The 27,937-nt window shown below is 42.5% G+C and overlaps 1 protein-coding gene across 2 annotated transcripts; it reads right to left on the minus strand.

Annotated features, from left to right (window-relative positions):
• Positions 1 to 865: 865 nt before the first annotated feature.
• On the minus strand, positions 866 to 27,830 carry TMEM50B (transmembrane protein 50B). 2 transcript variants are annotated; one of them, XM_033232361.1, is made up of 7 exons: positions 27,657 to 27,830; positions 19,409 to 19,548; positions 17,621 to 17,733; positions 15,947 to 16,014; positions 11,056 to 11,148; positions 6,054 to 6,111; positions 866 to 1,137 (listed from the first exon to the last, which is right to left on the minus strand). In XM_033232361.1, exons 2-7 carry the CDS (start codon positions 19,505 to 19,507, stop codon positions 1,092 to 1,094), a joined length of 477 nt encoding a protein of 158 aa, XP_033088252.1. In that variant the 5' UTR covers positions 19,508 to 19,548; positions 27,657 to 27,830; the 3' UTR covers positions 866 to 1,091. The 2 variants fall into 2 exon arrangements, with proteins under 2 accessions (XP_033088252.1, XP_033088253.1); XM_033232362.1 differs by lacking the exon at positions 27,657 to 27,830 and adding an exon at positions 20,122 to 20,275.
• Positions 27,831 to 27,937: the final 107 nt, after the last annotated feature.

The following is a 27,937-nucleotide window of genomic DNA, read 5'->3' on the forward strand; positions in this document are numbered from 1 at the left end:
TCAATACATAAGAACAAACATTTTTCCTTTACAAAAAAACCTCATTTTTAGGCCAAAATAAATTACAACTTGCTGAAAACCTTTTATGGCTCAGTGCTCATTCCAGATATATGAAGCTATATATATGTATTTATTTTTATTTTTATTTTTATTTGAGATAGAGTCTCGCTCTGTGGCCCAGGCTGGAGTGCAGTGGTACAATCTCAGCTCACTGCAAATTCCACCTACTGGGTTCACGCCATTCTACTGCCTCAGCCCCCCGGGTAGCTGGGACTACAGGTGCCCGCCACTATGCCCAGCTAATTTTTTGTATTTTTAGTCAGGATGGTCTTGATCTCCTGATCTGGTGATCCGCCTGCCTCAGCCTCCCAAAGTGCTGGGATTACAGGCGTGAGCCACTCCGCCCGGCCAAAGCTATATTTTTAGTACATCTTCAGAAATCAGAAATACTGAGAAAGTGTTTTTTTTTTTTGTTTTTTTTTTTGAGACGGAGTTTCACTTTGTCCCCCAGGCTAGAGTGCAGTGGCGCAAACTCAGCTCACTGCAACCTCCGTCCCCTTGGTTCAAGCGATTCTCCTGCCTCAGCCTCCTGGGTAGCTGGGATTACAGGCACCCACCACCACACCTGACTAATTTTTGTATTTTTAGTAGATGGGGTTTCGCCATGTTGGCCAGGCTGGTCTCAAACTCCTGACCTCAAGCAATCCGCCTTCCTCGGCCTCCCAATGTTCTGGGATTACAGGCATGAGCCACCATGCCCAGCCAGAGGGAGAGTGGTTACTTCTAAAATGACATGATGATATAACCCTGGCTCAGGGAACAGATCAAGTTCTAAATCTCAAGAATAAAAAACTGATACTCATTATCCAATTCATATAGTCTTGTATTATATACATATTAGTATTAACAGTCTACGCAATGAAAAATAAAGACGTTTCATAAAACTATTTCAAAACTCAGAACATAAAAATGTAAAGAAACAAAACATTTAATGTACAATCTACTCCATTTGGCAATGTGTACTGAGAGATAAAAAAAACTTATCTACAAACAGAATATAACAAAAGGAAAATGTGACTTAACAAGTGATCTCAGGTCCATAGCTCTTCAGTTCTTCCAAATTTGTAGATCAGAGTGCTAGAAAGATAGGAAAACAAATCATGAGGAAAAAACAGATGGAACAAGCAACACAAAATTCATTTTCTCAATATCCTTTGACAGGTACTTCACTGATTCTTTTCTATCAATTTAAAAAATTAAATTAGACATCATGGCAGTGTTGGTCTGAATTTGCTTATTTTGTAAAGCAGTCTGTTAACCACGATGGCTGAGCATAACTGTATTCTTTCTTAAAGCCTGGAAAGTTATTAACAGGCAATTTGTAAGGAAAAGAGACATTTCTCTATGACTCAGAAACAAAAAAATGAATCAATACATCAAAAAAAAAAAAAAAAAAGAGAGAGAGAGACCATTCTCATAGTGACAGGCATTAGGGCCATTTTATGTCTCCAGGAGCCTACCATATCTAAATTACAGTAACTGAAGCACCTTACAACAGACCATGCTGCAATTCTTCATTCCTTCAACAAGTAATTATCATGCACTGAAAACTGGCTATGTACCAAGCACCTAAGTGCTGGGATGAGACTTTGAGTCCAGACAAACTTGCTCCCTAATGGAGCTAAGGGTCTAATAAAGAGACAACCAAATAAATATAAAATTCCAACTATAAAAAAAATGCTATAAATGAGAGGTGCACAGTGTCCTAAGAGTGAAACATAAGGAGCAGACCTAGTTAGAGAGGTCAGGAAAGGTTTTCCTGAGGAGTGGTGACTGAACTGAGATCCAAAAGAAGAGGGGGAATTATCTCGGCAAAGTGAGAGAGGGGATAAGGAGGTGGGAACAGAGAGATGGGACACTCCAGGGCCACGCATTGAGCTGTGGGCGTACTAAATGTTTTGGATTTGAAATGTCAGCAACCCAGGAAGGGATGTGAAGTAGGAATCTGGATATACGGTTTAGGCCTGGAAAGGGACATCTGTGACTCACTGGCATATAGCAATAACTGGAGTCCTAAGTAAACATGAGTTCACCCAGAGACAGAAAAATAACAAGGAGTTTCTTAAGGCCAAGAACAGAGCTTTAAGAGACTTCAAAAGGTAGTAGGCAGGGAGTGGAGGATCAGCTTGCAAGGGAAACAGAGGAGTGACCAGGGACGTAAATAAAAGAGGTTGTACCCCAGAGCTTAGAACAGGTCCAGCACAGAGAAAGCACACAGGCTGCCTGATAACTTGCCAGCCTCTGGGCAGAGCACATAGTTGACACGGCTGTCAACTATGTCCACCTGAGCATACAAGGTTTCTGTTCATCCAACAGTCATTTAAGTGGATTCATCTACCACCACAAAGCGTTGAATCTGACCTTAAACTTAATCTATAAAGATTGCCTCAAATGTCTTCATAATAACTTATCATATCACCAGAAGGCTGTCAGTCCCACGCCAAAGACATGTGACTGACAGCACATAAGACAGCAGAAACTGCCAAACATCTTTCAAAACCAGAATGTCAAGGCCATAAGGAGAAATCCAGGTAGAGCAGGGTGGTCTGAGAGTTGGGGGAGACCACATGGCTAGAGTTTGCCACGCAGCATACAGACAGCCACACAGAGGGAACACAGGAGATCTGCAGGGGGTGCTCCTTGAGTCTGTGGCTGAGTATTGATCAGTCTATACATAAGAGGAAACTACCCAAGCGAAGGAAAGAACCACTGGAAAGAACACGTCCCAGAGCTCCCACAAGGCTGGAAGAGAGTTCACATTCTCACAAGTCAAGTAGAGAAACCTTGGAATACACGAAGCATTAGACCGTGGAAACACTCAAAGTATCAGTATGACTGCCTTAGTAAGCGAACAAATCAGTTCTGGGCTATAGCTGCTCTGGTCCTGCCTATAACAAAGCTTAAAAGACATAAAAAGACCAAACTGTTTCTGAGTCACCTAACTGCATCCCAAAACAAAGCTCAAAAACATTTAAAGGACTAACAAAGATCCAGTCCCAACAAACTGTAAGGGAAAGCACCAAGTAAGGGAAAATAGGTCCAAAACAGAAGCAGAAAAAAATCAATAGAAGCAGATGCAGAAATGACACAGACAATTGGACAAGGACCCTGAGATAGCTATAAATATACTCTGTGTGTTCAAGAAGGTGGAAGAGGGCATGAGCATGTTAAGGAAAGACATCAGAAATATTTCTAAAGACCCAATCAAGCTTCTAGAGACAGAAAATACAACGTCTGAGATGAAAAAATCACTGGATGGCATAGATTAGACATTGCAGAAGTAGAGAGTAATTAATTTTTCTTTTTTTTTGAGATGAAGTCTCATTCTCGTTCTGTTGCTCAGCAATGGTACGATCTCGGCTCACTGCAACCTCAGCCTCCTGGGTTCAAGTGATTCTCCGGCCTCAGCCTTCTGAGTAGCTGGGATTACAAGCATGCACCACTATGCCCAGCTAATGTCTGTATTTTTAATAGAGATGAGGTTTCACCATGTTGGCCAGGCTGGTCTCGAACTCCTGACCTCAACTGATTCACCCGTCTTGGCCTCCCAAAGTGCTGGGATTACAGGCGTGAGCCACCATGCCCAGCAGAGATTAATTTTAAAATGTAACAATAGAAACTATCCAAACTGAAATACAAAGAGAAAAAAAAAAAATCTGACCATTAGCGAGCTGTGAGACAACTTTAAGCAGTCTGTTATAACATGCAACTGAAATCCCAGAAGAAGGGTGGAGTGGATACAAAAAATGCTTGAAGAAATAATGGCTGAAAAGAATCTAGATTTGTTGATGAACTATAAACCCACAGATCCAAGAAACTCAATATACACCAAGCAAAAGGAATATGAAGAAAACTAGACCACAGTACATCATAATCAAATTACTTAAAACCAGTGACAGAGTTTTTCAAGGCTTAGAACTTACTTAATGATTTATGGGGGGTGGGGACAGAGGCAGATAAAATTTTATAAATAAATACCTAAATATCCTATGTTGACATTAAAAGACATTCATTCTAGGCCAGGCATGGTGGTTCACACCTGTAATCCTACCACGTTGGGAGGCTGAGGCCGGCAGATCACTTGAGGTCAGAAGTTCGAGACCAGCCTGGTCAACATGGCAAAGCCCCATCTCTACTAAAAATACAAAAATTAGCTGGGTGTGGCAGTGCATGCCTGTAATCGCAGCTACCTGAGAGGCTGAGGCACGAGAATCGCTTGAACTTGGGAGGCAGAGATTATGCTGAGCTGAGATTGCACCACTGCACACTAGCCCCCCGCAACAGAGTGAGAATCCAGCTCCCCTACTCCCAAAAAAAGACATTCATTCTAAAAATCATAGAATATGGACTTCATTTGGGGGATATTTTGGAAGATTGTTCCTAAAAAATACTTTTAATATTGGTTTATTTTTCCACTTAAGTTTTCTTAAAAAGGCATTCAGAAAACACAATTTCCCAACAGGTTTTGTATATAACATGCATACCATGTATTAATTATTATTACTATTATTTTTGATACAGCTCTGTCACCCAGGCTGAAATGCAGTAGCACTATCTTGACTCACTCCAACCCTCGCCTCCCGAGTTCAAGTGATTCTCCTGCCTCAGCCTTCCGAGTAGCTGGGATTACAGGTATGCACCACCATGCCCGGCTAATTTTTGTATTTTTATTAGAGATGGGGGTTTCACCATGTTGGCCAGGCTGGTCTCGAACCCCTGACCTCAGGTGATCCACCTGCCTCAGCCTCCCAAAGTGCTGGGATTACAGGCATAAGCCACCATGCCTGGCCACTATGTATTAATTCTGGTTTTTCCTTTTTTCTTAATAAAGGTACTTTACCTGTTGTTGTCGTTAATTTTTTTTTTTTTTTTTCAAAAGGCTAGTCAAGAGAAACAATGGGTCTGATACGTTTTTTAACAAAACACAGGCTATGGAAGCAGCAGTCTGGATTCAAATCCCAGCTTCTCATTTACTAGCTAGGCATCCTAAAGCAAGCTCTAAACTTGATTTCCTCGTCTATAAAATGGGAATAACGCTGGGCGCAGTGGCTCTCACCTATAATCCCAGCACTTATGGGAGGCCAAGGCAGGCAAATCGTCTGAGCTCAGGAGTTCGAGGCCACCCTGGGCAATACGGTGAAACCCCGTCTCTACTAAAATACAAAAAATTAGCTGGGCATGGTGGCGTGCACCTGTAGTCCCAGCTACTCAGGAAGCTGAGGCATGGGAATCATTCGCTTGAGCCCTGAGGCAGAAGTTGCAGTTAGCCGAGATTGTTCCACTGCACTCCAGCTTGGGCTACAGGGTGAGACTCCATCTCAAAAATAAATAAATAAATAAAAATAAAAATAAATAAAATGGGAATAACACCTGACATATATGTAAAATAATTAAATGGGAATTTATTTATTCATTTATTTATTTAATTTTATTTTTGAGACAGGGTCTCACTCTATTGCCCAGGCTGGAGTACAGTGGTGCAATCTTGCCTCACTGCAGCCTCAACCTCCTGGGCTCAAGCAGTTCTCCCACCTCAGCCTCTTGAGTAGCTGGCACTGTACACCACCACAACCAGATAATTTTCATATTTTTTTGTAGAGACAGGATTTTGCCATGTTGCCCAGGCTGGTCTTGCTTGTTGCTGGTCTTGCCCATGTTGCCCAAACTGAAATAAACTCCTAGGCTCAAGCAGTCCACCCGCCTCAGCCTCCCAAAGTGCTGGGATTACAGGCATGAGCCACTGCACTTGGTCTAAATGGGAATTTAAAAGGTAAAATATATAAAGGATCCAGCTAAAGTCTTGATACACAGCAAGACCCCTATTTAAAAGGCCTGTCTGCTCTTATGTAACAGTGGAATTCTCACCCTTTAAAAGAAGTTCTATCATTGTAACCAATCCATGGGATTTATATGTGTTCCATGTATATGCTGCCTTAATTAAGCTGACATTTCTGTAAATGTTACAGGTGTGGTTAAAAAATTAGGCAACTTACCTAAAAAATATAAGTGCATTTTGAAAAAACACAGCTAGACCCGGATAAACATCAGTATCTACATACATAAAGTAAAACAGATTAGAAGGTTATATAGGTAAACGTCACTAATAATATACATTTTGTATATTACAACATAATGCTATTATTCATTAACTCTAAGACATCTATAATGAAACTGAAAGAAGAAAATGCCAATTTAATTCCCCCAAAGCAAAGGACTGCTCTTACTCTGGATAAAAGTCAATGAACTTAATCAAGTTTTCTTTTAGTCTAAAGTAATTGCTGGTTCTAGCTACATCAAAACTGCTGAGGAAGCAGTAACTTGTTCCTTTGCCTCCTATGGCCAACACCGAAATACAAAATCGTACAAATATACAAATTAAATTCTTGACTTTTAAACAGTCTGTTAATTTATTTTCCTTCATGAATTCAAGAAGTTTTTTGTGTTTGTTTTTAAAGAAATGGGGCCTCACTACATTGCCCAGACTGGAGTGCAGCAGCTACTGACAGGCACTATCATAGCAAACTACAGTCCAAACTCCTGGGCTCAAGTGATCCTCCTGCCTCAGCCTCCCATGTGGCTGGGACTACAGGCACACACCACAGTGCCTGGCTCTCAATCCAGGAGTTTTATTATGCAAACATGTCAGATATAAATAACACAGTTATAATTTATCATTATTCTCTTTCACTGAATCTATCCTGGAGGAAATGGTTACTATCTTTATAGGAAGAGAAAAGAAACAAAATGGAAACTACTTAAATTTTTGTAGATGATTAAATTTGTAAAACTATAAATGTTGATTAAAAAATACTGGAGAGGATGAAGAAACTGGTTCAATTCTGAGCTCTTGATATCATAGCAAACAATACAACACCATGGTTAAGAGCTCCAAATTTGAGCCAGACCCAGGTTTGAATCCTATCTATACCAATGACTAAATGTATGACCTTGGACAAATAATTTAACCTCAGTATATTTTCATTTCCTCACCTGTAAAACGGGCATTGTAGTAGCACCTACTCCAGAGTGTAAGAATTAGATGAGTGACTCTATATAGTGTTAGAATATCTAGCCTATAAAGTAATATATAAAAGTTGGCTATCATTATGAATATTAATAGTTCAAGCAAATCTACACAATAAAAGATTGGAAACACGCCCTAGAAATGCTCTCTGAAATAAAGTCATATTCACTTTACAAATAAAAAAGTATATTTAGGCCGGGCGTGGTGACTCACACTTGTAATCCTAGCACTTTGGGAGGCCAAGGTGGGTGGATCACTTGAGGTCAGGAGTTTGAGACTAGCCTGGCCAACATGGCGAAACCCTGTCTCTTTGTATTTTTGTACTAAAAATACAAAATTAGCCGGGCATGGTGGTGGATGGCTGTAATCCCAGCTACTCAGGAGACTGAGACAGGGGAATCACTTGAACCCAGAAGTCAGAGGTTGCAGTGGGCCAAGACTGCACCACTGCACTCTACCCTGGACAACAGGGTGAAACTCCATCTTAAAAAAAAAAAGTATATTTAAATTAATAAAGCTGTTGAAATAGAAAGATGAAATTCACAACCAAGAAATTTATCAATATGTACTAGTTCTTTAAATATCAAGATACAATTGACTGGGAGTGGTGGTTCATGCCTGTAATCCCAACACTTTGGGAGGTCAAGGTAGGTGGATCGTCTAAGGTCAGGACTTCAAGACCTGGCCAACATGGTGAAACCCCATCTCTACTAAAAATACAAAAAATTAGCTGGGAGTGGTGGCAGGTGGCTATAATCCCAGCTATTCGGGAAGCTGAGGCAGGAGAATTGCTTGAACCCAGGAGGCAGAGATTGCAGTGAGCCAAGTCTATGCCATTGCACTACAGCCTGGGCGACAAGAGTGAAATGTGTCTCAAAAAAAAAAAAAAAAAAAAGAAAGATACACTCAACGAGAGTACAGCCTTTACAAACAGTACTTCCCTACATACCTTAGAGAAATGGCAATTTATTCCTATTTTCACTATAGAAACTGTAAAGTTCATGGATCACTTCAAGTGCTAAAGTAAATAAGCAGGTGGCCATTAACCTGAGGCTATCTCCCCACTCTGAGTTCCTGTGTCACCCCACCCCCTGCAACCTAACTTATGTAAACAAACTAAAACCTAGGGTTATATTTTTGTAATAAATAGCTGAATTTTAGTCAATCACAAACAGCTAAGCTTTAGCCAATCCCAAGCAGCCAACTGATGAGACCATGCACAAATAAGACAAACATAGCTATAGACAATCTAAAAATTTCTTGTCTTTGCTTTGTGTTCAGCCTACAGCTACTCATGCTGCTGGGTGAAGCTCTCTGAACCTCTTCTTCGTTCTGGGTCCTGCTCAATTCATGAATCATTCTTTGCTCAAATTGTTAATTTATCTCAAGTTTTTCTTTAACTATGGAGACCTTTTAAGAAAATCAGTGACAGCAGCCCACCCTTCTTAGTCAGGGATAAAATGGGTTTAAAACACACTTTTGGCCGGGTGCGGTGGCTCATGCCTGTAATCCCAGCACTTTGGGAGGCCGAGGTGGATGGATCACAAGGTCAGGAGATCGAGATTATCCTGGCTAACACGGCGAAACCCCGTCTCTACTAAAAATACAAAAAATTAGCTGGGCATGGTGGCGGGTGCCTGTAGTCCCAGCCACTCGGGAGGCTAAGGCAGGAGAATGGCTTGAACCTCGGAAGTGGAGTTTGCAGTGAGCCAAGATCGCGCCACTGCACTCCAGCCTGGGCGACAGAACAAAACTCTGTCTCAGAAAAAACAAAACAAAACACACTTTCTGGCTGGGCGCAGTGGCTCATGCCTGTAATCCCAGCACTTTGGGAGGCTGAGGTGGGTGGATCACCTGAGGTCAGGAATTCGAGACCAGCCTGACCAATATGGTAAAACTCCATCTCTATTAAAAACACAAAAATTATCCAGGCATGGTGGCATGCACCTGCAATCCCAGCTACCCAGGAGGCTGAGAAAGGAGAATTGCTTGAACCCGGGAGGCAGAGGTTGCAGTGAGCCAAGATCACGCCACCACACTCCAGCCTGGGCAACAGAGCAAGGCTCTGTCTTAAAAAACAGTTTCCTATAAGATTCCATGTGTATGAAATAGATGTATCTATAGAGACAGAAAGTACATTTTAGTGGCTGCCTAGGGCTACGGGAAGGAGTAATGGGGAGTGACTGCTAATGGGTATGGTAGTGATAAAAATATTCTCAAATTGGATTGTGGTGATGGTAGCATAATTCTGTGAAAATACTAAAAACATTCAACTGCATATTTTAAATGGCTGAATTATAGGGTATGCAAATTACATCTCAATGAAGCTATTTTTAAAAAAGCATTTTCCTTCAGATACGCTTCATACCAGAACTATGTGCTCTAGTAGTATTTTTAATTAACTAAAAAACACATTTCAGACACAGCTGGTGACCAATGTTATTTAAGCCAACCACTGTCCTCTTGTAATGTGACTTATTTTGTACTAAGTGAAAGACAAAGGAAAAACAAAGGTATTCCAAAGATCTTATACTGATCAAACTATGAGACTTAAATGATACTATCAAAAGTATTTAAAAATCAGCTGTGAGTCAGGACAAGGAGATGTGACAGTTAAGCAAAGAAGGCTGACAAAGAGATTCCAGAGGCAGAGGAGTCAGAGGATGAATAAATTGTGTTCTCTGACTCCTGTCCTTGGAGCAAAGGAAGACGGCCAGTGAAATAGTCTTTCAACGCTTCCAGAGACACTTCTGAAGCTGGGTTCTGTTTTTCAACACTACTGTGAATGAAAAGCTATGGCACCTGGCACACCCAGAAAACTCAGCATGGTGTAATAAGAGTTCATCTCACTCCATCAACTGTTTCTGTATGAAGGGTACACATATACGTCTTCAGTTTTGCCCTTAAAAAACTCCCCCTGTACTCGTGACTTAAAAATAACAGGACTGGCTGGGTGCGGTGGCTCACACCTGTAATCCCAGCAGTTTGGGAGGCCAAGATGGGTGGATCACTTGAGGTCAGGAGTTCGAGACCAGCCTGGCCAACATGGTGAAACTCTGTCTCTACTAAAAAAAAAAAACAAAAATTAGCTGGGCATAGTGGCACGCACCTCTAATCCCAGCTACTTGGGAGGCTGAGACAGGCGAATTACTTGAACCTGGGAAGTGGAGGTTGCAGTGAGCCAAGATCACACCACTGCACTCCACCCTGGGCGACAGAGTGAGACTCTGTCTCCAAAAAAAAAAGTACAGGATTAGGTTGGACAGAGAAAGTGTTTATGAAAAGAAAGATTACTGATAATCCATAGATTATTAGATAAGGGGTCTATGCCCCTTATCTGAAATCCCTGGGGTAAGATATATTTTGGGATTCAGAATTCTTCAGATTTAAGAACAGTAAGGCAAAGCACATATACTACATAGCACTGCCAGCTGGGTATGGACAAGCATCCTATAATCTAATACATCTATTTTCATTCCTACAACAAAACATCTGAATACTTACACTAAATGGGATGAAGAAAATAGTGAGCCCTATGTCAGTTTAGGTCAGGTTTTGCTGCCAAACTAGTTACAAATAACTTGATTTTCAGCATTTTGTGGATTTTAGAATTATATATAAGAGACTGTACATCTGTACTGGTTTCTCACTTTTTCTACTGCAACTCCCAGTAAATGGGCCTCTAGCATAAAATCCTGGCTGTCCTAAGGTAAGGAAGGAAAGCAGAAAGTCTGGAGATGGCTGAGAGGTACGAGCTTTGTCAGTGGCTTGGATTTCCTAACCAGAGCTATCCTACTGCACTAAGTGTTCCCACTGACAAGTTTTATTAAACAACTCATGTATCTTCACACAGAGTAGTAACTTCAATCTAACTGAGTAATGATACTAAATTGTACTCAAGGTAGAGTAAGCCAAATATAAAAGACATATCTGAATCTCTCCTATAAAATACAGGAAGAATACATACTTACTTTGGGTAACATATGCACCAAAAAGAATCCACATGGAAGCAATAAGTGATCCAAACATCAACATGAAACCAATGAAAAGCCAAACTCGAGCACCTGTGTGGAGAAGAGGCTTATGATTTTGTTCATTTTTACAGCTCTATAACGTCTTAGGAAAACATAACACTAGAAGCCCTGTTAGCCTTATATGTATTATGCATATCAAAGATAGTCATATATTTATATAAATCTGCTCTAAGTTAAATGAATGATGATTTAAAAAACAAAAAACAAAAAACTAAAAGAAGTTAAACCATACATGGAAAAGGAAAAAAAGTAAGTTACCTTTTTACTGACTAGAGAAATGAATGCCCCAACTAAAAAATTACGCTGTTGTATATTTATCAAAATAATTGCTCTATTAAAAGTAGCATATGCATTCTGGATAGCCATCATCACAAAGGAATGAGAGACGTCAAATGAAGAAGGACTAATATGTCCCTTTTTAATCAATGGTAAGCTTCTATAATCACACCATTACTCAATATGGTACAAATAATGGCCATTCTTTAGAGTATATTCAGGCTTTTTCATTGCTGAGGCAGCCAATCTGTACCACATATTCATGAAAACTTCAAAATCAGAAGCATCTCTTCAACCCTGTATTGAACAAAATTCTAGATGTCAATAATGTAATCATCTGGACACCCGAGTAGATTCAACACATTTTTAGGAAAGCAGGTTAACACTTGCACCAGACCCTGTTCACAGGTATACTGACAGCCCCATCATCTCTGCAAGGGGAACAAAGCTCCACTGAAGTAAAAATAAAATCCTAGTCAACTTCCATAACAGAAAACTAAATTTGCCTCAGTTGCAAATATTTTGTTACCAGTGAATAGATTCATTTTAGACACCAGATAAGGAAGAAACACTGATCAAAGTTCATGATTGTTAGAACAGCTGATATTTGAGAGAAACAGATTTCTATATTATCTAAATTTTATTACAATACTAAGCAGATCTCCAGAAATAAAAACAGTAATGTTTAATTCTTTGGAGAAATACAATCTCTAAATTATATTCAATCATTGCTTTTATCTAATGTGAATAAAAGGAACTATTAAAAATCCTTAAAGGCCAGGCACAGTAGCTCACACCTGTAATCCTAGAAATTTGGGAGGCCAAGGTGGACGGATTGCCTGAGCTCAGGAGTTCGAGACCAGCCTTGGCAACATGGTAAAACCCCATCTCTACTAAAAGAACAAAAAATCAATTGGGCGTGGTGGCAGGTGCTTGTAGTCCCAGCCATTCAAGAAGCTGAGGCAAGAGAATTGCTTGAACCTGAGAGGCAGAGGTTGCAGTGTGCTGAGATCATGCCACTGCACTCTGGCCTGCATAACAAAGCAAAACTCTGTTTCCCCCCGCCCAAAAAAAAAAAAAATTCCTTACAATTATTTTCCATCATGTCCTTTATTTATAGCTATATACATTAAACTTTCTAATAGAATTAAACAAGAAAAAAGTTTCTCTTGAAAAATAAGTATGTCTGAGGGCATATTAACAAAAAGAGAAAAAAAAGAAAAAGAAGTATGCTTTTGTTTAGCAAAAAAATAAAACTATAATATTTTCTCGTTTGATCTGGCTACAAGGAAGCTCTGAGCTAAGGTTAATGAACAATCAAAAGCATCCATCTTGTCCCAGGTTCTAAGTACAATGATCATTTTTCTACCTAGTTCCTGTTCCTTTTTATGGTTTTATTATTTACCTGTTTCACTTACAGTATATTCTTTTGATACTTTCCTATTAATTCCTCTGGGAACTAAATAGAGATAGTTTACAAATAAACCACTTAAGGAGTACAAAAGCTAAAGAGTAGCAACACCTGGGCATGACTCTAAGACAGTTTGTCTTTAATTTCTGAAGCACTAGACAGAAATTGCACTATATGCACAATATATAAACTGCACTGTTAATTTTAACAGAATAGGGAACATCATAGAATAATCACTTAGTGAGGGTAAAAACGATGGGCCTGGGAACCAGACAGACCAAAGACAAATACAGGTTCCACTTTTAAGCTAAAAAACTTTGGATAAGTTATAATGAAACTTCCTATAAAAAACAGGTAATAGTGGCCAGGCACAGAGGCTTACACGGGTAATCCCAACTACTCTGGCGGCTGAGTGGGGAGGACCGCTTGAGCCCAGGAGTTCTAGGCTTTTCTGCGCTATGATCACACCACTGCACTCCAGCCTGGGTGACAGAGCAAGACCCTGTCTCAAAAAAAGATAATAGTGACATAATTCACAGCAATGTCCGTGGAATATTCTTTAAAGAAAAATGATGGAGTACATTATTGTATGCTCTACATACAACATCTTCACTTGCTAATATATATTAGTTTTTCTTTACCTTCCCTCATTCCTGACATTACTGCTGAGGCTGACATACAGGAAATGCTAAAAAGTGAGCGCAATTGCATGCGCATACACACACACACTTTAAACTTAGGTTTATCTGTCATTTGTCATTATATCCTCTCGTGAATTCTCCATGGATTCCAGTAGAAGTGAGGTTATAAAATCTACATCAGCATTAAAGCATCAGGTAGAAGGCTGGGTATGGTGGCTCATGCCTGTAATCCCAGCACTTTGGCAGGCCAAGGTGGGTGGATCACCTGAGGTCAGGAGTTCAAAACCAGCCTGGCCAACATGGTGAAACCCAGTTTCTACTAAAAATACAAAAATTAGCCAGGCGTGGTGGCGGGCACCTGTAATCCCAGCTACTCAGGAGGCTGAGGCAGAAGAATTGCTGGAGCCTGGGAGGCGGATGATGCAGTAAGCTGAGATTACACCACTGCACTCCAGCCTGGGTGACAGAGTAAGACTCCATCTCAAAAAAAATACATACAAAATTTAAAAAATAAGATGTCAAGTAGAAAAGAAAGCTAAGCTCTTCACAGCTGCTTTATTTGGTTTAAAAGGCTATGATACTTACTATATGATCCCATTTATATGAAAGAGCAGAAAAGGCAAAGCTACCGTCATAGAAAGTAGATCAGTGGTGGCCAGGACGTGAGGGGAAGGGGATTAACTATAAAAAGGGGTATGAGGGAACTTTTTGGGGTAATGGAAATGTTCTATATCATGATTGTAGTGGTAGTTACACAACTGTAACTGTACACATTTGTTCAAACTCATCAAACTGTACACTTTAAATTGGTGGATTCTGGTCAGGCGTGGTGGCTCATGCCTGTAATCCCACCACTTTGGGAGGCTGATAACTTGAGGACAGGTGGATAGCTTGAGGCCAGGAGATCAAGACTAGCCTGAACCACACGGTAAATCCCTGTCTCTACAAAAAATAAATAAATTAGCTGGGCGTGATGGCATGTCCCTATAATCACAACTACTTGAGAAACTGAGGTGGGAGGATCACTTGAGTCCCAGGCTGTGGAGGCTGCAGCGAGCCAAGATTGTGCCACTGCACTCCAGCCTGGGGGACAAAGAGACTCTATCTCAAAAAAATTTCATAAAATAATAAATAGTGAATTGTATTATACTTAAATTATATTCAGTTAAGCTGACAAAAAGAAAAAATATACACATGGTACCAAACCAGACAAAGTGACCAAATGGTTCTAGACGGGAAACAAGCACAGCATGGTGGCTAAAAGCATGGGCTCTGGAGTGTTCAATCACTGTCAGTGTTCAATCCTGGCTCCACCACTTACTTGCTCTGTGACTTTGGACACATTATTTAAGCCCACTGTACCTTAATTTCTTCATATTATAATGTAAATTTTTTTGTTTGTTTTTGGTACAGAGTTTCGCTCTTGTTACCCAGGCTGGAATGCAATGAGGTGATCTCGGCTCACCGCAACCTCCGCCTCCCAGGTTCAAGCGATTTTCTTGCCTCAGTCTCCCAAGTAGCTGGGACTACAGAAGTGTGTCACCATGCCTGGCTAATTTGGTATTTTTTTTTAGTAGAGATGGGGTTTCTCCATGTTGGCAAAGCTGGTCTTAAACTCCTGACCTTAGGTGATCCACCCGTCTCAGCCTCCCAAAGTGCTGGAATTACAGGTGTGAGCTACCACGCCCGGCCGTAAATTTTTAAAAAACACAATTGGGCCAGGCTCAGTGGCTCACTCCTATAATCCTAGCACTTTGGGAGGCCAAGGTGGGCAGATCACCTGAGGTCAGCAGTTCGAGACCAGCCTGATCAACATGTAGCAACCCCATCTCTTCTAAAATTACAAAACTAGGCAGGCATGGTGGCGCATGCCTGTAATCCTAGTTAATCAGGAGGGCTGAGGTAGGAGAATCGCTTGAACCCAGGAGGTGGAGGTTGCGGTGAGCCAAAAATGCACCACTGCACTCCAGCCTGGGCAAGAAAAGAAAAAAGGATGATAGTTCAAATGAATTCAAACTACAAAAACTAATTTATGTGTAGACAAATAACATCTTTCTTCTGAACAATTTTGTTGCAGTCTGTGGGTGGCTACTCAGGTGATCAGAAGTGAATGTAAAGACACTGTAGTCCTAGGTTCAATCCCCTAATGTGTTCATTATTTTACTGTTAATAATCATAGTCAGCCATCTTGTAAGTAGCATTATTGGTCAACAACTGGGATAAGAATAAATCCATCATTAGCACTGGAGTCCAAAATCCATCTGAATAGCAACATTTTTTATCTATATCATGGGCAGTGTAACATGACAAAAACAATAACTTCTAGCAATAACTTACTTTCTTAAGGATTTGAATAACACTAAAACTTGTTTTTAAAGCAAATAAAAAATATTCCATATAATCATCACCAGTCCTGAATAAAGACTCACAAGAGAGGCTTTTTTTCTGGTGACAAATTTCTATTTTGTTAACACACATTAACAGCTCAAAGTATCTTTACCTGTTCTTCCTAAACAGCCGCTTTCATAGCTATCACCTCTCACCTGAGCATTGGAGACAGCATTTATCCTAGAACAGTACAAAACCATCAAATGAATTTCAGTATTTGCTGTTAAAGTACTCAAATATTTATATATCACTTAGAAAACAGATTATTTCATAACTAAAATCAATATACAAATAGTTTAACATCTTTTAACCTAATAAAAATGCTAGTGGATAGAAATGTTACATTAGTCTTATTTTCATAAAGTACACCCAGAAAACACACTTGTTTTAAGAGATTTCTGTCACTTGTCTGCAGAGATTATACAAGAGGGGCCAGTTTTCTGGTTTCTTTGTCTATTTCACATTTATATATGAATGACTCACTGCTATCCCATTTCAAGGTTCTCATTATTATCAAGAGTTAAACAGTTTCTCCTTGTGTTAAAAGTCAAGTGATTTTCTATGATCCATTCCTTAAGCTCAGAGAAAATGCAGTTTATGTAGTATGCCCACTTTATTCAGCTTCCCCTTTCATTTTTGTTAGAGCAAGGTACATTAATTAGTAGCAGGAATTTCCTTTTTTTAGCAGCCACAATGGATATAAGTAGTTCCATTTTCCATAATATAACCTTCTTAAACTCCTGGCCAGGTGTGGTGGCTTACACCTGTAATTCCAGCACTTTGAGAGGCCAAGGCAGGTGAATCACAAGGTCAGGAGTTCAAGACCAGCCTGGCCAACACGGTGAAAGCCCCGTCTCTACTAAAAATACAAAATATTAGCTGGGCGTAGTGGCAGGCACCTGTAATCCCAGCTACTTGGGAGGCTGGGGCAGGAGAAGCACTTGAACCCGGGAGGCAAAGGTTGCAGTGAACCGAGATTGCGCCACTGTGGTCCAGCCCAAACAACAGAGTAAGACTGTCTCAAAAAAAAAAAAAAAAACCTCCTGACAGTATAAGGAAATGATGTAATCTTAATGTTTAATGTTTTTTAATTGTTAAAAGACATCCATAAAAAGCTTCCAAGTTTTATGAAATTAGGTAACATAAACTTAAAAATAATTTAAAATAAAAGCTACAAACAAATCTCTTTGAGGCCAATCTTGCCTTTTCCTCAAACACTGGCAAACACAGTCAAGTAGTACATTAAAAAAAATAGTAATAATACTGCAAGGTAAAAGTTGAGTGTACTACAACACCTATGGGCGATTTACTACTAAAAAGTACAGAAATGTAATGTGTTTCATTAAATGTCAGAGGCCATGAGTTTTAAGATACACCATTAATTTTTAATAGTGACAAGAAATAAAAATGTTATCAATTATAATTCTAATTATACTAAACATACTAATTATATACTGACTGCAAGATACATCCTGATATTCAGAGGTATTAAAATGCGAAAAAGTAGATCTTGGAACTGACAAAATATGTAACTGACCAGATTAAAATATATGAGGAAAACAAAAACACAAGATAATCGTTATAGGTGCTAAAAAGATATATGCCCAAATCCAACACTCATTCTTGGTTAAAAAAAAAAATCGTAATAAAATGGGAATTATGTATGCATCATGTTAAAAAATAATCTATCAAATAAACTAAAAAGTTATTCAAGAAAGCACTGCACATTAACAGGAAAGTATTTTTAGAAAAATCATATAGAATACAGAATTATCATCATACTTACATGAAGAAAGCCAATGTGGAAAATACACCACATGTGTGAAAGGCATGGTTCAACTGTTCTGGCTTAGGATACACCACAGCTGCATCAATCATTATCCACCAGCCTGTAAAAAACTTAAAACACAGCCCAAGTCACTGAAACACTGAAACTCTTGCTAGCACAATACCTGCTTTTTAACATTCCTTTTGTCCTACAGATCATATAAATGGGCCGGGTGCAAAGGCTCACGCCTGTAATCCCAGCACTTTGGGAGGCTGAGGCAGGTGGATCACTTGAGGTCAGGAGTTCGAGACCAGCCTGGCCATCATGGTGAAACCTCACCTCTACTAAAAATACAAGGCTGGGCGTCGTGGCTCACATATGTAATCCCAGCACTCTGGGAGGCCAACACGGGCAAATTACCTGAGGTCAGGAATTTGAGACCAGTCTGGTCAACATGGTGAAACCTCATCTCTATTAAAAGTACAAAAATTAACTGGGTATGGTGGCAGGCACACATAATCCTTTCTACTCAGGAGGCTGAGGCAGGAGAATCGCTTGAACCCAGGAGGTGGAGGCTGCAATGAGCTTAGATCACGCCACTGCACTCCAATCTGGATGACAGAATGAAACTCTGTCTCGAAAAAATTCAAATACAAATACAAAAATTAGCTGGGTATGGTGGCATGTGCTTCTAATCCTAGCTACTTCGGAGGCTGGGGCACAAGAATTGCTTGAACCTGGGAAGTCGGAGGCAGAGGCTGCAGTGAGCAGACTGCTTCACAATTATCGTTAGTTCTTGCTCTGCTTTATTTCATTCTATTGGACTTAAGTGTAGAACTGTACATTCAAAGAGATGACTTTTTAAAATGTAAACAAATAAAGAAATTTGCTTCCAAAAAATGCAGTGGGAGCCAGAAATGGTAGTGTAGAACACCTGTAGTCCCAGCTACTTGGGAGACTGAGGCAGGAAGATTGCTTGAGACCATGAATCTGAAGCCGTAGCACACTACAATCACACCTGTGAACAGTCACTGTACTCCAGTGGCTGTACAACATAGCAAGACCTCGTCTCTTTAAAAAAACAAACAAACAAACAAAAGTGTGGCCAGGGAGTGGTTGATGGAATTATACAGCAAGACAGGTCCTGATTTTGGGGTGGTGGTGTTTTTTTTAAGCTGGATGACAGATACATGGGATAAAGGAGGAGATGGAACCTTGATAACATTCTCTCTACTTTTGTTTTATGCTTGTCATTTTCAATAATAAAAAGTTAAAAGAAAATGATGGAAAGAAAATTAAACAATAGTTTCCTTCACAAGTGTCTTCCTCTGATATTCCCCTGGTGTTGCAGCTGGGGAAACAGAGATGGTATTTCTTCCCTAGAGCTGCTGTAGGGCTTCGGTTCTAATGGAGCCTAAGGTTGTCACTATTACCTGCAGAGTACTGTTGTCTGACCTTCAATAAGTCACAACAATAATTTTGTGTTACATCAAATCCTGAGCCTTTAAGGATCTTAAAGTACTTATATACATTGTATCACTAAGTTAAAAATGTTATTGCCTATCATAATTATATTATCACTGGAACTGAAGAAAAGATATTAAGTACACGTTTACAAAGTCAAAACGAATCCAAGGCCTACCATACTCTGCTTGGCAATAGTATCTAGAACTCTGATAATTATCTATACAAAACAGCAGTGAAATAAATAGTTCTGGAAAGCCATTCTCAGTTCAAAGGAACTGGCGCTGATTTCCAGGGCAAAAGGTAAGGGATAAATGTCACCAACCTGTCTTTCTCACTTACCAATATACCTGCGACAACAGACGCCACAGCATTTCTTCTCTCGCTCCAGTCAATACACTCACATTCTGGCCAACGAAAATTATCTAGGAAGCCTGCCATTTTTACTTCTTAAGCATAAATGTTTCATTAAATGCTGTATCCTACAAACAGAAAGACAAAAACTAATCAACCCAAGACAATGTTTTCTAGAAGTAAAATATCTTACTCCTTTACTTTACTTTAGGTCCTATTCTACTATAGTTAAGAAAAATTCAGTACTTCAACAAGTACCTAATTGAGATGTATACAGGACTACGCTAGGACACAAGGGGGAGATTGCTATTTGATAAATGCGCACTATGGTTTTAAAACATGTCTAAGAGCTAGGTGACGTGGCTCACGCCTGTTATTCCAGCACTTTGGGAGGCTGAAGTGGGCAGATCACTTGAGGCCAGGAGTTTGAGAACAGCCTGGCCAATATTATGAAACCCTGTCTCTACTAAATATACAAAAAATTAACTGGGCCTGGTGGCACAAGCCTGTAATCACACCTACTTGGGAGGCTGAGGCACAAGAATTGCTTGAACCTGGAAGGAGAGATTGCAGTGCAAGATCATGCCAGCCTGGGCAACAGAGCAAGACTCTGTCACAAAAATAAATAAATAAATGAAATAAATTAAACATGTCCAAAATATTTGACACTTCTTCCATTGAGAGGTAGATTTATGTCCTACCTTTGAATTTGGGTCAACAATAAAGACTAGTTGACCAGTAGAGTAGAGGAAGTGATGCTAAGTAACTTCTGCCATGCAACGTCCAAGATCAGGTCACAGAAGGCAACGGACCATCTGCCTGGTTCTCTGGAACACTAATGCTCGGGCTACCATGCTGTAAGGAGACCATTTATAGGTGTTCTGACCCACAGTTCCAGTTGAGGTCCCAGCTAATAGCTAGTACTAACTGCCAGACATGTGAGTAAAGACATGTCTCTACTAAAAATACAAAATTAGCCGTGAGTGGTGGCGCATGCCTGTAATCCCAGTTACTTGGGAGGCTGAGGCAGGAGAATCACTTGGACCCAGGAGGCGGAGGTTGCAGTGAGCTGAGATCTCGCCACTGCACTCCACCCTGGGCGATAGAGCGAGACTCTGTCTCCAAAAAAAGAAAAGAAATTAGAAGACCAGTATAAAAGATTTACATATAAATAACACAGGTATTTCAGAAAATACACAGGAAACAGAAGAGAAAAAAGAATCAGCAAAATATTTCAAGAAAATTTCCCCAGAATAAAAGTTCTTGTACTTCCAGATTTAAAGTACCCATTGAATACTTAAGTAATGGAGTAAACCCACACTTCATTTTAAATTTCAAAACACTGAGGTCAAAGTGTAGATTCTATAAGTTTGAAGATACCAAAAAAACCAGGTCGCATACAAAGGCTTTTGGAATTCGTGTGTGTGTGTGTGTCAGAGAGAGAGAGAGAGAGAGAGAGAGAGAGAGAGAGAGAGAGAGAGACACACACACACACACACACACACACAGAGACAGACAGGGTCTCACTCTGTCACCCAGGCTGGAGTGCAGTGGCACGATCACAGCTTACTGCAGCCTCTACCTGCTGGGCTCAAGTGATCCTCCCACTGCAGCCCCCGGAACAGCTGGGACTACAAGCACACACTACCACACCCAGCTAATTTTTTATAGAGATGGGATTTTGCCATATTGCCCAGGCTAGTTTTGAACTTCTGGACTTAAGCAATCCACCCACTGCAGCTTCCCAAAGTGCTGGGATTACAGGCGTGAGCCACCATGCCCGGCCCTCAGCTTGGAATTCTTAACAGTAAAACCACAAGCAAGATGACAATGGGGCAGTAAGTTCAAAACTCTGTAGGACAATTATTTCCAACAAAAAGATTTTTACCAGTCAAAATATCAGTCAAGTATGAGGATAGCATCAAAACATATTCAGAAGCATTTGAGAGGCCAACGCAGGCGGATCACTTGAAGCCAGGAGTTCAAGACCAGCCTGGCCAACAAAGCGAAACTCCGTCTCTATTTAAACAACAACAACAACATATTCAGACACGCAAGGTCTCCAAAAAATGTAACTATTCTTGTCAAGAAGCTACTGGAGTTTGAGCTTCAACAGGGAGGGTGAATTAATAAACGAGAATATGGGATACAGGAAAGATCCTGCAGAGAAGAGCTAAAGAGAATCCAGCTGTGCCCCAGAAGCAGCAGATAATCAGGCCAGACTGCAGCAGTGTAACTCAGGAGATAACGTCCTGGCTGCTATAGCAGTTTTTTGTGGGGGATTTTGTGCCTTTATAAAAAACAATCTTTTAAAAAATCCACTGGAATATAGCAGCTTTTGAAGCTGAGGACTGAATGCTCCAAGAACTTGGCCCAGAGCCTATCTGTACTCACTGGGGCTTGGCTTGATCCTAAGCATATGCTGATGCAGTTCCTGCTCTCCTGCAAGGCATGCAGCCTTCGTCAGCAGAGGACACTCACTTCCCCCACAGAGAGGTTCTGCTTTCACCTACCCTGTTAACTACAGGTAGGCCATGGTGAGCTAAGAAGCAGAAAATGCACAGGAGCCCACTCCTTCTGACCTTATTTTTGTTGTCCTTCCATTACGTGGTCCACTAGAACCTTCCAGATACCCTGACTGAGGTGACCCCCCTTTCCTAGGACTCATAACACAGCACATAACCTTCCTCAGAAAGGCCCCCTGTAAACAGGCAAGGGATCTGGTCATTCTGTTCAGCTCATCTTTTCCTGAAAACCTTCATCTAAGTGGCTGTCCTTTCCTTAGTCAAGTTTGACCTTATAATTATAAAATGAGGCCAGGCATGGTGGCTCACGTCTGTTATCCCAACACTTTGGGAGGCCAAGGCAGGTGGATCACGAGGTCAGGAGTTCGAGACCAGACTGGCAAACATAGTGAAACCCCATCTCTACTAAAAATACAAAAATTAGCCAGCTACTCAGGAGTCTGAGGAAGGATAATCACTTGAATCTGGGAGGCGGAGGCTGCAGTGAGCCAAGATCACACCACTGTGCTCTAGCCCAGGCGACAGAGCAAGATTCCGTCTCCAAAAAAAATAAATAAATTGATATTAAAAATAAATAAATAAAATGAAATTTCAATCCCAAATTTAGAAAGCTCTAGTACTGGCTGGGTGTGGTGGCTCATGCTTGTAATCCCAGCACTTTGGGAGGCCAAGGTAGGCAGATCACTTGAGGTCAGGAGTTTGAGACCAGCCTGGCCAACATGGTGAAACCCTATCTCTACTAAAAATACAAAAATTAGCCGGGCATGGTGGCACACGCCTGAAACCTTGGCTACTCGGGAGACTGAGGCAGGAGAATTGCTTGAACCTGGAAGGAGGAGGTTGCAGTGAGCCAAGATGGCGCGACTGCACTCCAGCTGGGCAACTGAGTGAAACTCAGTTTCAGAAAAAAAAAAAAAAAAAGCTCAGGCTGGGCGCAACGGCTCACACCTGTAATCCCAGCACTTTAGGAGGCCGAGACGGGTGGATCATGAGGTCAGGAGATCGAGACCATCCTGGCTAACACAGTGAAACTCCGTCTATATTAAAAATACAAAAAAGTAGCTGGGCGTGGTGGCGGGTGCCTGTAGTCCCAGCTACTTGGGAGGCTGTGGCAGGAGAACAGCGTGAATCCAGGAGGCGGAGCTTGCAATGAGCTGAGATTGCACCACTGCACTCCAGTCTGGGTGACAGAGTGAGACTCCGTCTCAAAAAAAAACAAAAGAAAGCTCTAGCATTTTCTAATAAGTATGTCTAGACTTCATCTGTGCTCTCAGGGACAGAACTTTGTTATTACAGTTTATTTAATGAACAACCCACTATTATTAAGATGTAGACAGTTTATAGTCCTCTGAGGTTTAACTGCAGAAATTAATGAGGTGTTATGATTTTATAGCCTGGTAAGAAAATCAATCCCAAAGATATTATGATTTTGTTGCCCTGTGGAACATTAACCAATTAAACTAACTTAGCCATACTATTGAGACTTTTCTTTCCCTACAAACTACATAAATATCAATTCCTTATATCCTCTTAAAACCAGCTCTTTTGCTGGGCACGGTGGCTCACACCTGTAATCCCAGCACTTTGGGAGGCCAAGGTGGGCAGATCACCTAAGGTCAGAAGTTCGAGACCAGCCTGGCCAGCATGGTCAAAGCCCGTCTCTACTTAAAATACAAAAATTAGCCGGGCATGGTGGCGGGCGCCTGTAATCCTAGCTACTCAGAAGCCTGAGGCAGAACTGCTTGAGCAGATCATGAGGTCAGGAGATCGAGACCATACTCGCTAACACGGTAAAACCACGTCTCTACTAAAAATACAAATAAATTAGCTGGGTGTGGTAGCGGGCGCCTGTAGTCCCAGCTACTCAGGAGGCTGAGGCAGGAGAACTGCGTGAACCCAGGAAGCGGAGCTTGCAGTGAGCCAAGATCGCACCACTGGACTCCAGTCTAGGCGACAGAACGAGACTCCAATCTAAGTGACAGAGTGAGACTCTGTCTCAAAAAAAAAAAAAATATGGAGCCAAGGTGGGATCACCTGCTGAGGTTGGGAGTTCAAGACCAGTCTGACCAACATGGAGAAACCCCGTCTCTGCTAAAAATACAAAATTAGCCGGGGTGGTGGCACATGTCTGCAATCCCAGCTACTCAGGAGGTTGAGGCAGGAGAATTGCTTGAACCTGGGAGACGGAGGTTGCGGTGAGCCAAGATCGTGCCATTGCACTCCAGCCTGGGCAACAAGAATGAAACTCCATCTCTAAATAAATAAAATATATAGAATATTAGAAATGCATTTAATTCAAACAGATTTAGCTACTGCTTTTAAATTACAAAATCTGTAAGTTATAATGTCAGGCATGGTGGCTCATGCCTATAATCCCACCACTTTGGGAGGCTGAGGCAGGTGGATCACAAAGTCAGGAGATCAAGACCATCCTGGCTAACACGGTGAAACCCCATCTCTACCAAAAATACAAAAAATTAGCCGGGCGTGGTGGCAGGTGCCTGTAGTCCCAGCTACTCAGGAGGCTGAGGCAGGAGAATAGCATGAACCTGGAAGGCGGAGCTTGCAGTGAGCAGAGATCGCGCCACTGCACTGCAGCCTGGAAAAAAGAGTGAGACTCGGTCTAAAAAAAAAAAAAAACTTTAAGTTATAAAAAGATTCCTTGTGAAATAAAATTATATCAAAGTACAATCATCTGTTTATATATCTACCTGAAACCTACCCTACAATGACAAAAAGATTTTCATAAAGCAAGGCTTTTAATGGCTAAAACCCAGAAACAGCCAAAATGCCCATCAATAAGGAACCAAAAAATGTATATTAGGGTACATCCAAACAACAGTATACCCCACTACATTTTGAAAATGAGGCAGGTTGGCTGGGCAGGATGGCTCACACCTGTAATCCCAGCACTCTGAGAGGCTGAGGCAGGTGGATGGCTTGAGCTCAGGAATTCAAGACCTCAGCCTGGGCAACATGAGGAACCCATCTCTACAAAAATTACAAAAATCAGGCGTGGTGGCACTCACCTATAGTCTCAGCTACTCGGGAGGCTGAAGTGGGAGAATCGTTTGAGCCCCAAGGCTGCAGTGAGCAGTGAGGGAACCACTGCACTCTACCCGGGGCAACACAGTGAGACCCGATCTCCAAAGTGAGGGGTGGGGTTGTGGGGAAATGAGGTAGGTCTCTACGTGCTTAAGAAGGAAATGTGTCCTTATATTATCATCAGCTGCCGAGCAATATTATAGTATAATACCCTCCTAGGGAATGGAATTGAGGATATAAAGACTGGAAAGTGAGGAAACAAGGAATCCTAAGTTGACATACCTCTGCACTGAATTTTACTTGATATTCTTCTGCCATGTTTAAATGTTTTAAACAACCTGAATGTTACTTTAAACATTTAAAAAGGAAAATGGACTAGGTACGGTGGCTCACGCCTGTAATTCCAGCACTTTGGGAAGCCGAGGCAGGTGGATCACCTGAGGTCAGGAGTTCAAGCCTCTACTAAAAATACAAAAATTAGCTGGGCATGGTGGCGGGCGTCTGTAATCCCAGCTACTCGGGAGGCTGAGACAGGAGAAACGTTTCAACCTGGGAGGCGGAGGTTGCAGTGAGCCACAATTTCGCCATTGCACTCCAGCCTGGGAGACAAGAGTGAAACTCTGCCTCAAAAAAAAAATACATATAAATAAGTTAAAAATAAACTTTAGGCCGGGCACCGTGACTTACCCCTGTAATCCCAGCACTTTGGGAGGCCCAGGCGGGTGGATCATGAGGTCAGGAGATCAAGACCATCCTGGCTAACACGGTGAAACCCCGTATCTACTAAAAATAAAAAAAATTAGCCCGACATGGCGGTTGGCGCCTGCAGTCCCAGCTACTCAGGAGGCTGAGGCAGGAGAATGGCGTGAACCCAGGAGGCGGAGCTTGCAGTGAGCTGAGACTGCGCCACTGCACTCCAGCCTGGGCGACAGAGTGAGACTCCATCTCAAAAAATAAACAAACAAATAATAATAAACTTTAAAAGGCCAGGCGCGGTGCCCACGCCTGTAATCCCAGCATTTTGAGAGACCAAGGCGAGCAGATCACTTGAGGTCAGGAGTTCAAGACCAGCCTGGCCAACATGGTGAAACTCCCTCCCTTCTAAGAGTATAAAAATTAGCCGGACATGGCGGTAGGCGCCTGTGATCCCAGCTAGTCGGGAGGCTGAGACTGTAAAATCCCTTTAACCCTAGAGGCATGGGTTGCAGTGAGCAGAGATCGCTCCACTGCACTCCAGCCTAGGCGACAGCGACCGTACTTGCAGCCTGGTCAACAAGTGAGACCCTGTCTCAAAAAAAAAAAAAAAAAAAAAAAGGAAAATGAGGATAAAATAAGATAAATTCTTTACCTTGGCCCCCAGAAGTGAATTCAGAATTCAGAAAAGACTAGCCAGTGTAAGGCTGCCGTAACCCTAGTTGACAGAGAGGAGGGATTGGGGTGGCGAGTGGGGAAGCTGCGTCTCTGGAAGAAGAAATATACGTCCCCACTTCAGTCTGATTAAACCTGCTTTTCCAGCGCGATCAATATTCAAGATAACTTTTGGTTTGCCTTTCAAGAAAAAAGTCTTGCACCACTATCCTGTTTTTAAAAAAATGTTTAATGTTTCCTCTACGTTTGAAATGCATGCAGGTTTAAAAGACGAGAAGAGACAAAATGATGAAAAAGTGTGACCGGCTTGAGAGTTCAGAGCCTCTGGAAGTGTCAAGGGATCCACAGTGCAGGTAGGATGAAGAGTCTGAGAGAGGAGGTGGGATCTTCCGAAGAGGGAAAGTCGGGTCTTGGAGTGCGACGATGCAGATGCCACTTCCCTCCCACCCCGTCCCGTCAGAGGCCTCCACTCCCTGCCCCTCCGCACCCCCCGACCCAGGCACGCGCAGCGGGGAGCAGCCCAGCCCAGGCCGTCTCACTGCTTTGGTTTTGAAAGGTTATGTATTTACTTTAGAATTTCAGCACCTTCTAACGTACTGTTTTAAGTACCTTTAACCAGCCTATCGGCTAAAAACCGAAACGGTCCTACCCGCGACTACCACTGCTCCAGTGACAATGCTCTGCTGCTACTTATTTAACGGGGCCCAAGGCTTACAATTCTCGAAATAATGTTGTTCCCCTTCCCTTTCCCTTCCCGCCTCTGTACTTGACTCTGGTTAAGTATGAAATCAGAAAAGTGCAGAAAACACGGGCAGCTTCCTAGCAATGGTTTGGGGCAAACGAGAGGTGCGAAGAAGGGCTGGAGCTCCCCCGGGCCCCTCGCTCCGGCCTCGGGAGGGCGTCGCGGCCGCAGCAGGGCGTCCCGAAAACCATCGCCTCCGTGCCCGCCGCCCGAGAAGGTGAAAGGCACGAGATGGAACCTCTCCAGCCCTCCCCAGGAACGCAACCTGACGGCGCGACAGAGCGGCAGGGAGGCCTCTCCGGGCTGCTTGAGGGTCGCGGCGGCGCCACGGTCACGGTCGGCCCGAAGGGAAGCGGGCAGGGGCAAGAAGGGGCGGCGGGGGTTCCGCGGGCCCGAGTCTGCAGGCCGGCGCCGAGCGCAGGGAAAACCCGGCTGGGCGGCGCCACAGCCCCCCGAAGGCCGGGCCGGGCCCGACTAGGGCGCCTCCTTACGCGCGGGCGGCGGGCGCGAACCCCCTAGGGTTGCCGGGCGCCGGAGACCCGCAGACAGGACTCACCCAGCTTCCTCAAACGCCCACGCCGACTTCAGGCGCGCGCGCAGAAAGGACACTGCTGCGCCACAGCCCGGCCGGCGTCCACCCGCTCCACCTCAGCCCCGGGAGCCGGGAGCTGGACGCCGGCGCGAGGCTAGGGCGCCCGTGAGGCGGGGCGCGGCGCCGTGCGCACCGCAGCTGCCAATCGGAGCGCAGCAAGTGGCCGGCCGGGGGCGGGGCGGGACGCGAGGGGGCGGGGAGAGGGAGTTGGCTGGGGGCGGCGGGACGCCGGGCGCTGCTCAGCG

Source organism: Trachypithecus francoisi, unplaced genomic scaffold (assembly GCF_009764315.1).
Source record: "Trachypithecus francoisi isolate TF-2019V2 unplaced genomic scaffold, Tfra_2.0 Lachesis_group14, whole genome shotgun sequence".
Classification (NCBI taxonomy): Eukaryota; Metazoa; Chordata; class Mammalia; order Primates; family Cercopithecidae; genus Trachypithecus; species Trachypithecus francoisi.

Coding starts and splice junctions, on each gene's coding strand:
- TMEM50B (XM_033232361.1), bottom strand. CDS start 19,507: ATGGCAGGCTTCCTAGATAATTTTCGTTGGCCAGAATGTGAGTGTATT. Junction 16,015..17,620: donor TCCACATTGGCTTTCTTCAT/GTAAGTATGATG, acceptor GTACTGTTCTAG/GATAAATGCTGTCTCCAATG. Junction 11,149..15,946: donor CGGCTGTTTAGGAAGAACAG/GTAAAGATACTT, acceptor TTCTCCACACAG/GTGCTCGAGTTTGGCTTTTC.